Genomic DNA, 15,020 nt, shown 5'->3' on the forward strand with positions numbered 1-15,020 from the left:
AAGTAGATAGCTGCTTCTGGAAAAGAGAAATTCTTTGTATTGCAACTCGATTTCTCCTCTCAGCAGGATCTCAGTGCTCTTTAAGGTGCTGGTGAACACAAAAGGGAGCCCACCCCACTCCAGAACACATGCTGGGGAGTAAACACACTGCTGTATGACTTGTCTGTAGTGTGGGCGTGTTTACTCAGACCCTGGCTGAGATCCACATGGGGCTGGGTGCTGTGCACCCTGGGTCCAGAGGCAGTTGCCCCAGGGAGCTTACAGTCCTGGTGCTGCATGATTATTGCCAGCTTGGTGTGTGTCCTGAGCCTGATGGACCACCTCTCTTCAGCGGCTGTGCTGAGCTGTTGTCCAAGTACTTGTTTAGTCTGTTCTCAAGCCATTTCACCTCTTCTGCGTCATATACTTTGGCAGACAGTTCCACAGATCTGCTGCACGTTGCATGGAAATCCACCTCCTGTTTTTGTATCTGGAAACAAGGACCCAAGGAGAAAATAAAAGGGCAGTAGCAGATGGCAGATCTTTTATAGCCAAGCAGACTGTAAGACTCCCATATTGACCCAGACTCATTTCTAGGGTCTCAGGTTTCTGGGATGCTGAGCAGAGGTTGTTTCCTTCCTTCTCTCTGCCATTTCAGCAAGCCATCTCCTGTGCGTGAGGCCTGGTCGCAGCTGCATGCCTCCCCTCTACCCTTGCACAACGATCAGGGGGAGTGCAGATTCATGCTGTCTTTCACCTACCGGTTTTGGAGACACCTCTGTGCCTTGGGGCTGCTTGGACATCAGGGGGCCAAGCCCATCCTGTATCTTTTGACTTACCAGTTGTTGTTCAAAGGGAAAAAAAATGCTTTTCAGGGAAGGATGGACAGGATGGGGAAGGCCTGGTGGCCACAGATGCTGGAGGCTTTCCTGAGGGCTTATCAGGAAAACGTTAGCACTGCTTGGCCCGTTGAAAGCCCTTGATGGCTTCTCCCACACAGCTTGCTTGTGCCACCAACTCCTCTTCCGTTGTCCTTCCAGCTGGTGCCCTTTGAACTCACAAATGTGGACTACATGATCTTTAACTTCTGCATCAAGGGCATGTTTGCAGATGGGGCCACCTCCTTACTCAAGACATTGTAAGTATAGACTGGAACAGTGTGGTGAGATCAGTGCCATCTATGAAATCCTCCCTAGGGTCTGGCTAGCATCCAGATATGGGTAGCAGATCTACTGGATGTAGACAGTGGCAGATACGTACTGGGCTTTACCGGGGAGCTTACCATCGAGTGATTCAACTGAAGCTTGGGTCTGTTTGGGGCTGTTACCAGCTTTGACAGATGAAAGGAAACAGGCTGCTGATATAGATACCGTGAGAATCAGAGGAGCCCAGAGGAATGGAGCAAACCTCTCTTGTCACTTAGATATGCTGCTCAGAGGGGTTGGCCTTGTGAAAGCTGGTCTATCGTGATTGCTTCCTAACGCTGCTCAGCTAAACACCCTTTTCTCTTTCAGCAAAGGGGAGCTGGAGAAAAGCAGCCTGGGGCTGTTCTTCTGGTTGGCGAAGTCACCAAACTGGCTAAAAACTGTCCTCTTCTGGATTGCCAAACCCTTTGTAAGGTCCATTTATTTCTAGCATAGATGGAGTTAAGCAATAGGTGTTGAATAACTTGTCTCCCATTGCAGTATGGCTTTATCATAGAGAAGTCTCTAGGTGTTGCTTCCTGGTGTGCTTAGACACATCCCCAAACTGGAGCGATGCTATTTCTGTTCCTCCTCTCCCCACTTTGGGGAAAATCCACAATCCTGCCTGAGCACTGAGTCAACAGCTTGTATTTGTGATGGAGCTGCCTCAGAGGACATAGCTGGGATTAATGTAATTTTTTTTATCTTTTTTTCTACTTTCTCCTTCTCAGGTGCCTCGATTTTCAGATATCATAAGAAATATGAGAGCAAAGTGAGTAAATCTGAGCCTGAGCAAATGTGTGAAGATCTGGGTTTCTCTTTTGGAGAGCAGCAGTGTTTGCTACATTAGGGATACTGCCCCAGCCGCATGTGTTTGAGAAAATACAAGGCAGAAAATACAAGGGTGGGAGCAAACTGAGAGCAGTTTATGTCAACACCATAACCCTGCAGGGTTTGGCAAACTGTTCTAGCCCTGAGGATGGGAATGAGGGCCGGGGCCTCACAGCCTCTTGCTGAGGAACTGAATGAAGCTTGTGGGAACGAAATACAGTGTTGGCTTCAGCACTGATTAATGCATCCATCATGCCATGAGGTAGGGACCCCATAAGACGGAAGGAAGAATGCACAGGGAGGGAGGCTTGCTCTTCCTTGCTGCAATGTCAGCAGCAAGGGGTTGGGCAGGTGTTGGTGAGAAAGGACTGAAATCCCTTAGCAGAGAGGGTGTATTTTGTTCTGTGTCTCCAAGGCAGCACATCTGTCCCCACATCAAAGGATCAGTCCACCTCCCACAGCCTGGCCTTGGAGAAATGATGTGCTTGGGCTTCCACCTCCTCAACACTGCGGCAGTAACAGGGCTGGACACTTGTCAGGCCAAAGCAGCACTGCCCCAGTCTGCCTTTAGTCTTCAGCCCTCCATCATGAGCAGAAGCAGGAATAAGACCCCCAGCCCTTCAGAGGAAAGCCAGGACTTTGGCAAAGTCCTCTCTCCCCTTGGCTGCCCTTCCAGGAGCAGAGCTAACTTGTGCCCATCTGCTTTTTGATGCTCTTCCCCACCCCTAAGGCTGCTCTTTGCAGCACCTCTTCATGCCTTTCATTGGTTTTGTTTCCTTTTTCAGCACAGTGGATGAAATCTGGAGTCTTCATCATGAAATTGAGGTAAAGTATTGCAATTTGGGGTTAGATAGTTTTTGGTTTATTTCTCTTTGGGAAGAGGTAAGTCATCTCCACCAAGTCTAGGAGATGATCAAGTCACTGGTGATGTGAGGTAGGAACATACGTCACTCCTCAACAGATCTCACTTGGATGTGCAACTTCTCAGCACATTTAAAGATTAGCACGACATGTAGACACATTCATGGTCCCAAATCAGACCTGAATTTTTCACCCCTACACTTGAAAATGTAGGCCATCAGCTGCAGCAGACTTGCCTTTATTTCCATTCTGGTTTTCTCAAGACCCATGCCCATGTCCCAGATTGCCATGTGCCCCTACATTCAATCTTTCCCCACCTCTAGTTTTAGCGGGGTGTGTGTGTGTGTGTGTGTGTGCTTTGTATGCTGGGAGGGCTGTTGGCCAAGCAGCAAAGGTTTGCTAGATTTTAGCAGGATTGAGCCCAATGTAGCCTGATGGCTGCTGCTGGGGAAGGGCTGAGAGCTCGGCTGGGCACCCAAGGAGAGCCTCAGCCAGCAGCCATGGGATGGTACATCCACCCTGCTGACCACCAGCACGTTTCCTCCTCAGGAGTTTTGCTACCAGTTCATCAACCAGTGGAAAAAGCTGAATCTGGACGTCATGCTTTGTCCCATGCTGGGCCCGGCTCTTGGCATCGGCTACCCTGGGAAGCTCTCAGGTAGGACTGCTGTTGAGGGACCTTTGCCTCTGGCATGCCCCTGCAGCAGCACTCCACCAGCATCTGTGAGAAGCATTCCTCCTCCTCCTCCCCTCATATCCCCAAGGCGCCAGGCAGCAGTGAGAAGAGCTCGGCTCTTGGGGCAACCCCAGCCCCAGCTCATGGAGTACACCCAGGACAACTCCCCCCAGTGCATTTGGGAGCCAAAGGGCAGGTTTCCATCCTGCAGCCCTTGAGTTCCCAGTGCAAGCGCCCCGTTAGCTGGAAGCTTGTGTACACGGTGGAGATGAAGGCTTTCCCTGTGTCGGGCTGGCACTGTGAGCTCCCCCTCTCCCCCAGTGGCAGTTAGCTACACCATGCTCTACAACGTCTTGGACTTCCCCGCCGGTGTGGTCCCTGTCACGATGGTGACAGATGAGGATGAGGAGGAGCTAAAGGGCTACCGGGGGTACTTTCGGGACTGGTGGGACCGGACCCTGGCAAAGGTGAGTGGCGCCAGGTTCCCCAGGGGTGTGAGCATCCCCATCCCTTCCCTGGACATCCGCCCCCTGCCCTCTCTCCCTCTATTTGTGCCATAGGCTTTTCGCGGCAGCGTGGGGCTGCCAGTGGCTGTGCAGTGCGTGGCCTTGCCGTGGCAGGAGGAGCTGTGCCTCCGGTTCATGAAGGAGGTGGAGACGCTCATCCTGAAGAAAAACCAGCTCATCTGAGTCCAATGTGCCCATCCGGAGCAGGATGCCAGCTAACATCAGCGCAGGGCATCCTTCGGTCTGGCTGGCCTGCAGGACTCGCGTTCCCCTCCGCAAGGAGGCAGTGGTGTTCTCAACACCCCCCAGGGAAGAGCAAGAACATGGTCTTTCTCTTACAAGTGGGGCAACTGAGGCACAGGAACTGGTTTTGTCCAAGACATTCGGACTCCTACTCAGAGTACTGTAGGAAAAAGGGATTTTCCCCTCCATTCGCAGTTCCCTGAGGACAAAAGCCGGTGTTTTCCCTACCACAGACGAGCAAACCAAGGTCAGAGCTGAGCCTGGCTGCAGGCTCTGGCAAGCAGGGAGGAAGCTGGACCGCTTCCCATGGCGCAGGGCTGCCAGCACCCTGCACGCCACGGGGGGGAAATCTGCAGGGATAACTACTGCCCGTCTCCTCCAGACACCTCCTCCCGCTTTCCCCAGAGCAGAGGTATGAAGTGCTTCAGCTCGCCCTATTGCACATATAAAGCAGCGTGCCAGGGTTGGACGGACAGCTGGACAGCCTGCCCTGCACACCCTCTTCTCCCGTTTGGCGGAGGGGCCCATGCCAGGTTTTCCAGTGGGGTTTTCCAGCTGCTGACATGGGGATTGGCAGCACCTGCTGCTCCCGGCAGGTTTTCAAGGGTGCTCCAGAGAGGGATACCACGATGCAAAAGGGTTTTCCCAGGGTAGCAAGGTCACAAGTGGATTGTAACGAAGCTCTGGCAGGATTTCTTCTTGGGCTTTTTCAATGTGTTATTCTTGTTTAAACTGAAGTCGTGCAAAAGCATGGGATCTTTTCAAGGGCTGGGCCAGAGAGGTTTATCCCAGCCTAGGAGAAAGCAGCCCCCAGGACCCTGATCCTTTATCAGCAGGCTTTGAAAGAAGGAAGGAGGGAGCTCCAGGCATCCCAGGACTGAATGCTATGTAGAGGCAAGCCCCAGAAGAGCACGGGTGGGGTTTTTCACCAGTTGCAGGTGCTCCCTGCCCACACAGAAAATGCTGGATGGGGTTTATCTGTTTGCATTTTAAAATTCAAGCCTGAAGGAGCTTGTCCCAGGAGAGGCAAAGCCCCCTGCGCCCATGCTCCCGAAGAGCCAGGCGCCGCAGCGCTCTGTTAGTTTAACCGCTCTCTCCTGCAGAGGTGGGCAGGGTGCAGGAGTCCAAACGACGGAGACACCGGTGGACCTGAACCAGTAAATGCTCCTCACTGGCAGCCCTGAGCGAAGACCTCCAGCGAGCCATGCCCACTGCCACGGGACAGTGCACCGGGCAAGGCCAAAGCTGCTGTGTGGCTCTGGGCACTTGAGGTTGCCAAAAAGGGCCAGCTGCAGGGCTGCTCCCAGCCCAGCCTGGATACAGGGATGTCAGTGTGAATGGCAGCATGGAAGCTTAAGGATGGGATGGAGCAATGAAGACCACATCCCCACGGCCAGCGGTGAGAAGTGGTGACATCCATGTTGAGGTGTTTGGCTCTTTTTGCTCTCTGTCCTGGCTGAACAGGTAGGATCCTCCTTGCCTTTGCAGTCAGCAACCAATTTTTCTATGAGGTCTTGCTTCTTCCTCAGTCTCCCTCCCTGCTGCCACGGGAATAATCCCAAGGGACGCGTCTATAACAGGCAAGGTAACACGATAGCAGCACGATCACTGGCTTTCAGTCACCAAACAAGGTATCTCCACCAGAGAGCTATGATTACCCCGGATACAGCCTGCTTACAAGCTCAGTTACCCTACTTGGAGCAGAGCCAGCATCTCTCCAGATATAGCAATGCTGCCTTGCATCTTGGCAGTGAATTTTCAGACACATCTGTTCCTTCCCTGTAGGCTTGCAGACCCCTGAGGTTGGAGAGAAGTTTGATTTTTCAGTTCCTCCTTTCTGTACTCCTGGGGACAGTCCCATGGGTGGGGAGCACCCATGGCAAGGGGCAGCTCCCGGGGCTGGCAAGGCTGTGTAGTCCAGCTCCTTCACCTTGTGCTGGCTGAAAGATGGCTTAGAGACTGCAGAGCAGATAGGACACTGGGTCCATCAGGGAGGATTTTTCAAAAGTGCTCACCCCTGTATCTGGGTTGCCAAAGAGCTTTTCGAAGGGGCTTTGCTTGAAAATGACACAGAGGTTGTACTCCTTGAAGGCATCTTCAGATGGCTCCTTCCACACTGCCTTTCCAAAGTTGCTGTGTCCTGCTTGCACCTTCATACGCTTTCATTCTCCTGAGCTCCCCCTTCTCCCCTAGGTGCAATTTTACCCCCTGCACCAGGTTCCCCAGGACAAGCAGAGCTATGTTGTCCCCGGCTGCATGTGCTGCTGCCTGAGGGACAGAGGTGATGGCTGAGCACCTCTAGTTAATGGCCTGAAGTGCCAATTAATTATTAGATGTGGGTATAGTAGGGATAGCCCAGACCTGGGTTTTGCAGCATTCAGCTTTGTTCAGTGACTCTGTCGCCTGTGTGTAGCTGGGTACAGCAGCATCCAGTGTCTTGGAGACACAGCCTTGGGGGACTGGGGACCCCCCCCTCGCTCCCAAACCCAGTGTGAGCTGAGCACGCTGCTTTGCAGCCCAACCCACAATGCTTGTCCAGCAGGCAGACCTTTTCAAAGTCCATGGTCTAAAACATCCATTCCTGGACTTTGTTAATGCAACTGTGCTTCAGAGCTGATCTCGCATAGCAGGCAATCACCCAGTCTGCATTCATCAGCCCTCCTTAGGAGAAGGTGGGAGACCCAGGTGTCCATAGCTGGACCAGAGCAGGAAGGACTGGGAGAGAAATCATGACCCAAGAGCGACTGTGGCAGGTCCTAGATCCATCATGGGGAGACCCTCGTGCCCTCTCGGCTCTGCTCTGCAGTTCAGCTGCAGCCGTTGTGCTGCTGAAATGGCTGGGACGTAGGCAGATCCAGCAGAAGATGGAGGAGGCGAGAAGGATGCGGGATCTGGCCCTGGAGCGAATGGAGAAGGCAGTTCACAGGTTTAAGCAAGAGGTAATTTGGGGATTTGGGGCGGGGGGGAGGGAAGCGTGTGCAGGAGGAAGAGATTGTATTTTGGGTAACCAAAGAAATGGGGGACAGCTGATCAATGCCTCTTTGAATGGTGGTTAGGGCATGTGCACGTTTGGGATCATCACCAATTTTTTTGAGGGTCACCACCCTCCATTGTCACTAAAAATCCTCCTGTAAAGACAGAGTAAAGGAAGTATTTCTTAATACAGACCTATCGAGGGAATCCTGAGGATGAAAGATGTATCAGAGTTTGGGACGTTCTGAATCAGGTCACCACCCCAGACCTCCCTATGCCCTTTTCCCCTCATCCGTCCCTACTGCCAAGCCTTTCCTCTCCCATCCTCCTTACCTCTGCCCCTCCATAGGGACCTGTCTGCCCCATCATCCTCAATGGGTGGGGGCTTCACATCCCTCCAACATCTGCACATCGGTGACCAAAAGCCATTTCCCCATGCCCAGGTAAAGACACATCTGGATTTTAGGAGGGCAGGTCCTTGGATTTGGGATTTGTCTTAAACCCATAGTAAATATCTACTGCTATGCTTTCCTCGGGGTGAAAGGTTGCAAACAGCCCACACACTTTTTTTTTTTTTTGCCATGTTAATGATAAATTTTGTAAAACTTTAGCTGGTTGAACTGCTATTCAAAACATCATTTATGAGTTAGAAGGAGGGTGAAGGCCTTCAGGAGGGTAAACAGACAGGTCAAACCTCTCTTACAGGTTCATGCAACTCTCCAGTCAAGAAGCAGTTTTCTGCCTGTTTTGGTTCTGGTTTTATGAACTAAGACTCAGCAAATTCCCCATCAGCAAATTCGCCACTCCAGCACATGTAGTGCTGTGTGGGAGGTCTGCATTTCTACAGGGAATGTCTCCTAATATTTGCCATTCAAGGCCATTTCTGGGCAGATGTTAGAATTGGGTATTTGCAGCCTCACCACCAGCCTTTTCTGTCATTTTCTTCCTTCTGCACTCCCTTTCCTACCCTTTGCAGAACCCAGGCACCCAGACTGCACATGTCCTCTCGCTGACGATGGTGGAGCTGGTGGAGAAGCTGAAGGAGGGGTCCCTGTCCCCAGAAAGTGTCCTCTACTCCTACATGGGCAAGGTGAGCAGTATCTCCAGCATGGGAGAGATGCTGCAGGGCTCTTCTGCAGTGGGGGCTTTCAAATTAAAATACAGCTCATTTGCTGAGAAAACTGGCAATGCTGGGGATCACAATTTGTCAGTACTGTGATGTCTGAAGGGTGGCTTATGGGCAAATAAATAGGACATAGGTCCAGGGCAGAAATTTATCCCAGCATGAAACATCTAAAGTTTATAGGTAAGGTCTGAATAATGAATGATGGAGGTTTGAGGAGATTTGAGTTTTCAAGCTGAAAATTCATTTAAATGCTGTTTCCTTCCTTCCTTCCACTCATTCATCTGTCTTGCTGCTCTTCTCTGTTCTGGAGAGGCTTTGGAGGTGAATCGGGAGGTGAACTGTGTGATAGACTTCATTCAGGGCTGCGAGGATCAGCTCCAGAAACTGAAGAAGCAGAAGGAGAAGGGGCTGCGTCAGCATCAAGGACCACATTAACTGCAAGGTACATCCCTAATCCCCCTGCCTCTTGGCCTGGGGCTGGGAACAGGCCGGGATGTTCCATCCTCATCAGGACTGGAGAAGTTTCCTCAGATAAGGATGTTCTGGACTAAATATTGTGGGACCAGCAAACCTGCCTTTCTTATGATGAAAGTTTTGGTTTATGCAGAAATTTCTAATCTGCTCTGATCTGGTTTTCCCTGGGGTAGTCAGGTCTTGTTCTGCCTGTGATGAAAGTTAGGTGGGAACTTTGTCACAGGAGGCATCAGCACTTACATCTGTTATTGTCACTGCTCCAAACAGTATCTTTCCTGGTACCTAAAGACCTTTGCTTCCCGTCCCCAAGGGCCACGTCTCCTCTGGAGGGATGGTGAAGTATCTGGGCCAAGTGAAGGAAGAAGACAGCGTCATTGTCCAGGTTCTAAAGAGCCAGGGGGCAATCCCCTTTGTGAAAACCAACATCCCACAGACGATGATAAAGTAATCACATATTCTCCTTCATGAAAACGCTATGACATGTGACTCTTGTTATCTGAGATAGGGTGGGCCCTCATGCAGAGGCTCCCACCCTTGTCCAAGCTAATCATGCACGTTGAGTTAATTGCCTCCTCATCTCAATCTGAAATTATTTCTCTTATATCTGATGCCTCTTTCTTCTTAAATTCAGCTGTCCCAACAAATCAACTTCATGCTGATTCTACCTGCTAGGATTAATTCCACACTCGTCTCTGCACGGATGCTTTGTGCCCTGTATTTATGGTTTGCAGAGACAGAAGTACCTCACTCACCGGCTGATCTTCTTCTCCCCAGCTATGACTGCAGCAACCTTATCTTCGGCCAGACGCTGAACCCTCTCAACCACCAGAAGAGCCCTGGGGGCTCCTCGGGAGGGGAGGGAGCTCTGATCGCAGGGGGAGGCTCTATCCTGGGCATCGGATCAGATGTAGCTGGCAGCATCCGCCTGCCGTCCAGTTTCTGTGGGTTGTGTGGGCTCAAACCCACAGGCAACAGGATCAGGTACATCCCAACATCTGTCCTCTTCTTCCACCCACCGTGGAGGCTGCAAAATGTCCCCCACAGTGCCTCAAACTTTGCAATAGTGTCCGCGGTTTCCTCCAGGTTTAAGTTAGCACCCTAACCTGCCTGTTCCCTTGTGTCAGCTAGGACTAAGGCCTCTATTAACAACACGTGATGACCTCCATCTGTCAACACAGCAAAGACTTATTCAATTTTTAATAGCCCTAGCCAAGAAGCTGAAAGCAAATACTACAGGATCAAGTCCTTTTTAGATGTTTTCCAGACCTTGCTTTGCTTGTAAGAGTTTTCTTTTTATCAGAGGTGGTTTGTTCACAGATGAGGAATTAGATGCACCAGGGGAAGGAGATGATAAAAACTGTCTCTAGCCCCTAGCAGCTTACAGACCATGGAAGTCTTCCTAGCCTAGAAAGTGTCAAGTCTTTGCAGGACCTTTTGCCCTCCTAGATGGTGACTGGGGGCAAATGGGAAGTCTGCAACTCAACATGGTGACATGCGTTACAGCAAGAGCTGCTGCTAATCTGCTTCTCCCATTATGTTCCTAGCAAACTGGGTGTGGTTTCTCCTATGATAGGAATGAAGTCAGGTAAGTCCATCCAGATGTCATGTTACTACTGTCAAACCTTTGCTTCTTACATCCTCCTCCTACTGCTGAAATGCCAGTGAAGGTGCTTGCTCAGTTCTGTGTCTCATGGCCACTCAAAACTGGTGATCTTTCAGACCAGGGCCTGCCTCGTCCTATTACCTTTTTGCACCATTTATTCCGTTCTGGACGGTGGTAGGTGTTAGCTGAACCTGAGCAGAATTGAAGCAATACCCGTTCAGGCAATGCAATGCGTAGCAGTGAGAAACGTGAGCTGCATCCCAAAGGCCTGGGATACTTCACTGGAAATGCTTCCAGGAGACTCTGCTGGCTTCATCTGCTGCTGGGCAGTATTGCTGTTGGCAGGCAGGCTGCAGTCCTCACTCCGGTTGAGCTGGCCTTGTGCCTGCAGAAACCTGGCCCAGAAGCCTCACTGGGTTGCCTCTGCCCTGAGACTTAGAGATTGTCCCTGCTGGACCTCCTTGCTCACTTCTTGCACATCACACTTGTTCCCCATTCCTCTCCCCTGGCATGACTGAAACTCTTCCATGCTGAGCCCCTACCAGTAACTATGAGATGGCGCCAGGCCGTCTGCCTGCAGTGACAGGACCTTTGTGCTTGCAGTGGTGGGGGTGCTGGGGCCGATGGCGAGAGATGTGGACAGCCTGGCCCTCTGCATGAAGGCACTGCTCTGCGAGGAGATGTTCCAGCTGGACCCCACTGTGCCCCCCATCCCCTTTGATGAGGAGGTAAGGCTCAGAGGCAATCCTGGGTCTCCATTTACCCGGCAACCAACTGAGGTGTTGGGAGATTCCTGTCTGTTTTCATGCCTCCAGATAGTGAAGGACCCAGGGAAGCAAGTGTCCTTCTGAAAAGAGGACACCCAAAATGAGCAAGCACAGGCCCCTGTTGGCTTGCCCTGATGAGACCCACCAGATACCAACCCCTTCCTTCCTGTCAATGTCCAAAACAAACTTGTTGGCTCCATCCTGGCCCAGTCCATAAAGGAGCTGATTTCTACTGATCAGAGGAATTCACCCATCACATGTTTAATTAGAGAGCCTGATTTAACAGACACTGACCTAAGAAATTATTGGCCTTTGCCATTAGCTCTCTGCTTCTACCATCTGATAGTGTCTTTCTGGCTCAGGTGTTAAGATCCTAGGATCTTTGAGTTGTCCCTGACACCCGGACAATACAGACCAGTCGCTTACCCAAAGAGGAACAGGCTCCTGGACTCCGTCCGTAGCCAGGCATCCCAGGCATGTGGGCTGTACAGGTGCCATCACACCTGTTATCTCAACGCTGGGACTTGTTCACGTGGCAGGAGGTGGTATCAGAAAGACCATGCCAAGGACCACTGCTGCAGACCTATGTTCTAGACACCAGTCCTTTCCACCAGCCCTATTGCTCTCATCATTCCTCCAACCCAGGAGACCTCCGTTGCTGCCTCCCTGAGCCCTGGGAATGGTCCAGTCTCGTACATCTCATGTGTGCAAGTGATGGCTCCTCTTCTCACAGGTTTACACCAGTTCAAACCCACTTCGGATTGGGTATTATGAAGGAGATGGCTACTTTCAGCCCTCACCCAGCATGAAACGGGCCATCCAGCAGACAAGAAAGCTCCTCCAGGATGCAGGGCATACGGTGGGTTTTCATGCCTGTGGTTGCCTGGAGCTGTTATCCTGCTCCTTACGGAGTCTGGACAAGTCACTTCCCATCTCCACTTTTGCTGCCCATAAAACAGGGACCATCCCTCCCTGCTGTGAGGGTTGCAAAGAGGAAGGCCAGCAAATGCAACAGTTTGTTTCCCAAACCAAAGCAGTCTTGCTTGTATTCCTGGCCTAGCAGACAGGAGAATCACCTTCAGATGTCTCCAAGTCACCCCTTTTCTAAAGCACTGGTTTTCCCATCATATTTGGTGTTGCCATAAATATCAAACTCACAACAGTTTCCACGATCCCTCAGCTGTTAAACGCAGTTTACAGATTTCTTGATGGGTAAGTGGGAAGGGGGTTGGAGCAGATGACCCCCCAGGGATGTCTTCTAGCCTATATTACTCTGTGCTTCCACTAATGGGGATTTTATATGGGAGCTGTTCCAAGGATGTGAATTAATTAAAAATACTTGCTGTTCTGAAGCCTCTAAAAATTCTTCTCTAACGTGTGGAGGAGTGGAACCTGTGCCAGGTCACAATATGTGTTAATGCCCTGGAGATGGGAAAGGACAGTGGCCAGATGCTGCAAACCCTGGCCCCTTTGGAAATGGGGTATTGCTGTCCTACAGCAGCCATGAGGGCCTAAGGTTCCCAACTGCTTCCCACTCACCTTGCTCGCAAGGCAGGGAGGTTCACAGAGGACTCTTATGAATCATTCATCTTTGTGGCCTCTTGAACAGGGATGGTTTTCTTGCAGCTTGTTCCCTTTGCACCTCCCAAGATTGACTACATGGTAGACGAGCTGTTCACTAGAGGGATTTTCTCAGATGGTGCTGCTCACCTGGTGGACTGCTTGTAAGTAAAACCCCCATTTCAGCGTGGGCCATGAGGCTTGGCACTGTATAGCCAGTGGCTGCATCCAGAGTGTTTATATTCTTGTGGGTGTAAACTGAATAATAAGCAGCAGAGGAGCAATTTCTGGAAGGAGGAATTTAGCGCGGGCAGCAGCGGGTTCACAAGAGCCGTTCACACGCACGGATAATGCAGTAGGGTAAAAAGATGCCATTTGTCAGCAGTGCTATGGCAACTGGTTTTATGTGTGTGATTAGTCCATGGCAGATGGGAAACATCACACATGATGGAGGGGTGGTGGCTTAGCCCTGGCTAGTGGCCAAACACCCACCCAGCCGCTCGCTCACTCCAAGGTGAAATATGTCCAGGGTTGTATGCGGCCTCGCTGCTGCAAAGGACTCCAGAGCCTTTGTGGCACTGACAACAGAGGCAGTAAAGAACTTGTTTTTCTAGAACTTTTGCAGTGAGCTTTTACACCTAAACCCCACATGAACTTCTCCCGTTCAGTGTTTCAGGTTGAAACAGGCAGATTTTGTCTTCTAGCAACTCCCCTCTAAGACAAACCCTGCTTTGGAAACAGCACTCCTGTTGCTGTAGCTCTGGCTCAGATGGCTTGTCCTGATTTCTCTTTCACTCTCTGCCCTTCCAGCAAAGGAGACATGGTGGATCCCAACCTGAAGTCCCAGTTCAATACTTACAGGCTTCCTGCTCTGGTGAAAAGGATCTTGGCTATCATTTTGAAGCCCATAGTAAGTATGTAGACATGTCTTGTCTGTGTTATAGGAAATCTGCAATCTAGGAAAGTTTCCGGATGCAGGGAGGTAGGCTGCTCCCCTCTGGGAGTGCTTTGCTGCTTCATGTTAAGTGCCTGATGGGCTTCATAGTGAAATGCACTTAAATACACCTAGTCCCTAAACCCAGGCTGAACTTATCAAGGGGGTCTGACAGCCTTTTGTGAGAGTTTTTCATGGGGATGTTGAAATATGATCTGTTCTTAGGAACCCGAGCCATACAGCTCGTCCAGCAATGGACTTCAAGAGAATGGATATCATTAGCAAGGATCTAAATAGCATCCTCACATCCAGAATATGCTCTCCAGGGCTAGCAGTGTGGTCTAGAACCCAACCTTATTGGCAGGGGTTGTTGTGATTAAATGTATAAATTTAATGTGGGAGTAAAACCACTTCACTGGAAACCATACCTGTGCTTCAGAACCACTTCTGCTAGGACAAGAAGTGCGCCCAAAATGCGATCACATGGTAGCCAGCTATTTCAGCTGCATTGTTGTTGACTAATTCCAAGTTTTTCTCTTCCCTCCGAAAGTACCCACGAATCGCTCGGGATCTCAACGCGCTCTGTGGAGTGGGGTAAGATGCACTGAAGTAGCCTGGAGAAAGGGGATGCACATGAATGGGTCCACCAGTTCATGCAGGTAGATGCCAACTCACTGTGCAAAGCCCTTTCACGGGGCTGTGCAGCACAGGCTGAGCCAGATGAATATGTGCTGCCTCAGCACCACCTGGCCTTAGCACAGTGTTATCCAGGGCTATGCAGCCAGAGATTCTTTTAAGAGCTCAAGGATCCTTGCCATGGCAGGGCTAGGATGTCTCCGTGGAGATCAGCACAGGGAGATTCAGGCTACTTTCCCCATCAGGTTGGATTCTGGTACCCAGGGCAGCATGTGCCAAGTTAATGCAGAGGTCTCTGCACACGGGTGCCGGGTGGTGTGAAGTACCTGCCCCTCCAAGAGAGGCAAAGACACACCAAACTGAGAGGAAGGGAATTTAGAAGACTGCCATGATCTTTGTCTAGGTGCCAGAGCACCTAGATGTGGTGGTATGCTTTTGACATAAGCTCTTTTGGTGTTCCTGTAAGCACGTGTGAACCCAGTGGAATCAGCTGGGTGATCCTACAGTTTGTTCCCAGAAGGGTCATGCGGTTTCCATAACCGTGGGTTGTCTGTGCATTTTGTTAATTGTTTTCTGTTGCCACAGTCCCAAAGCTGATTAATTCTGCTGCCTTTCCAGGTCTGCCAAAAACCTCTGGGATCAGCACGGAGCAGTGGCGGGGGTGGGG

At 50.9% G+C, this 15,020-nt stretch overlaps 2 protein-coding genes across 2 annotated transcripts in view; both read left to right on the forward strand.

The window, feature by feature from the left end:
- Nucleotides 1-4,220, forward strand: part of LOC104126249 (fatty-acid amide hydrolase 1) — an 8,690-nt gene extending 4,470 nt beyond the window's left edge. Inside the window, exons 9-15 of the mRNA XM_009638799.2 lie at nt 1,020-1,117; nt 1,494-1,593; nt 1,895-1,935; nt 2,780-2,819; nt 3,405-3,513; nt 3,853-3,998; nt 4,092-4,220. Of these exons, the coding sequence (XP_009637094.2) occupies nt 1,020-1,117; nt 1,494-1,593; nt 1,895-1,935; nt 2,780-2,819; nt 3,405-3,513; nt 3,853-3,998; nt 4,092-4,220 (663 nt within the window). The remainder of the gene's footprint in view (nt 1-1,019; nt 1,118-1,493; nt 1,594-1,894; nt 1,936-2,779; nt 2,820-3,404; nt 3,514-3,852; nt 3,999-4,091) is intronic.
- A 2,789-nt stretch (nt 4,221-7,009) lies between these two features.
- Nucleotides 7,010-15,020, forward strand: part of LOC104126274 (vitamin D3 hydroxylase-associated protein-like) — an 11,883-nt gene continuing 3,872 nt past the window's right edge. The window contains 13 exon segments of the mRNA XM_035894234.1: nt 7,010-7,219; nt 8,230-8,343; nt 8,692-8,789; nt 8,791-8,821; nt 9,164-9,297; nt 9,628-9,834; nt 10,398-10,438; nt 11,060-11,184; nt 11,957-12,082; nt 12,850-12,947; nt 13,594-13,693; nt 14,268-14,311; nt 14,972-15,014. Coding sequence (XP_035750127.1) covers nt 7,010-7,219; nt 8,230-8,343; nt 8,692-8,789; nt 8,791-8,821; nt 9,164-9,297; nt 9,628-9,834; nt 10,398-10,438; nt 11,060-11,184; nt 11,957-12,082; nt 12,850-12,947; nt 13,594-13,693; nt 14,268-14,311; nt 14,972-15,014 — 1,371 coding nt within the window.

This window comes from Egretta garzetta, unplaced genomic scaffold, assembly GCF_000687185.1.
Source record: "Egretta garzetta isolate BGI_Z169 unplaced genomic scaffold, ASM68718v1 scaffold145, whole genome shotgun sequence".
Taxonomy (NCBI): Eukaryota; Metazoa; Chordata; class Aves; order Pelecaniformes; family Ardeidae; genus Egretta; species Egretta garzetta.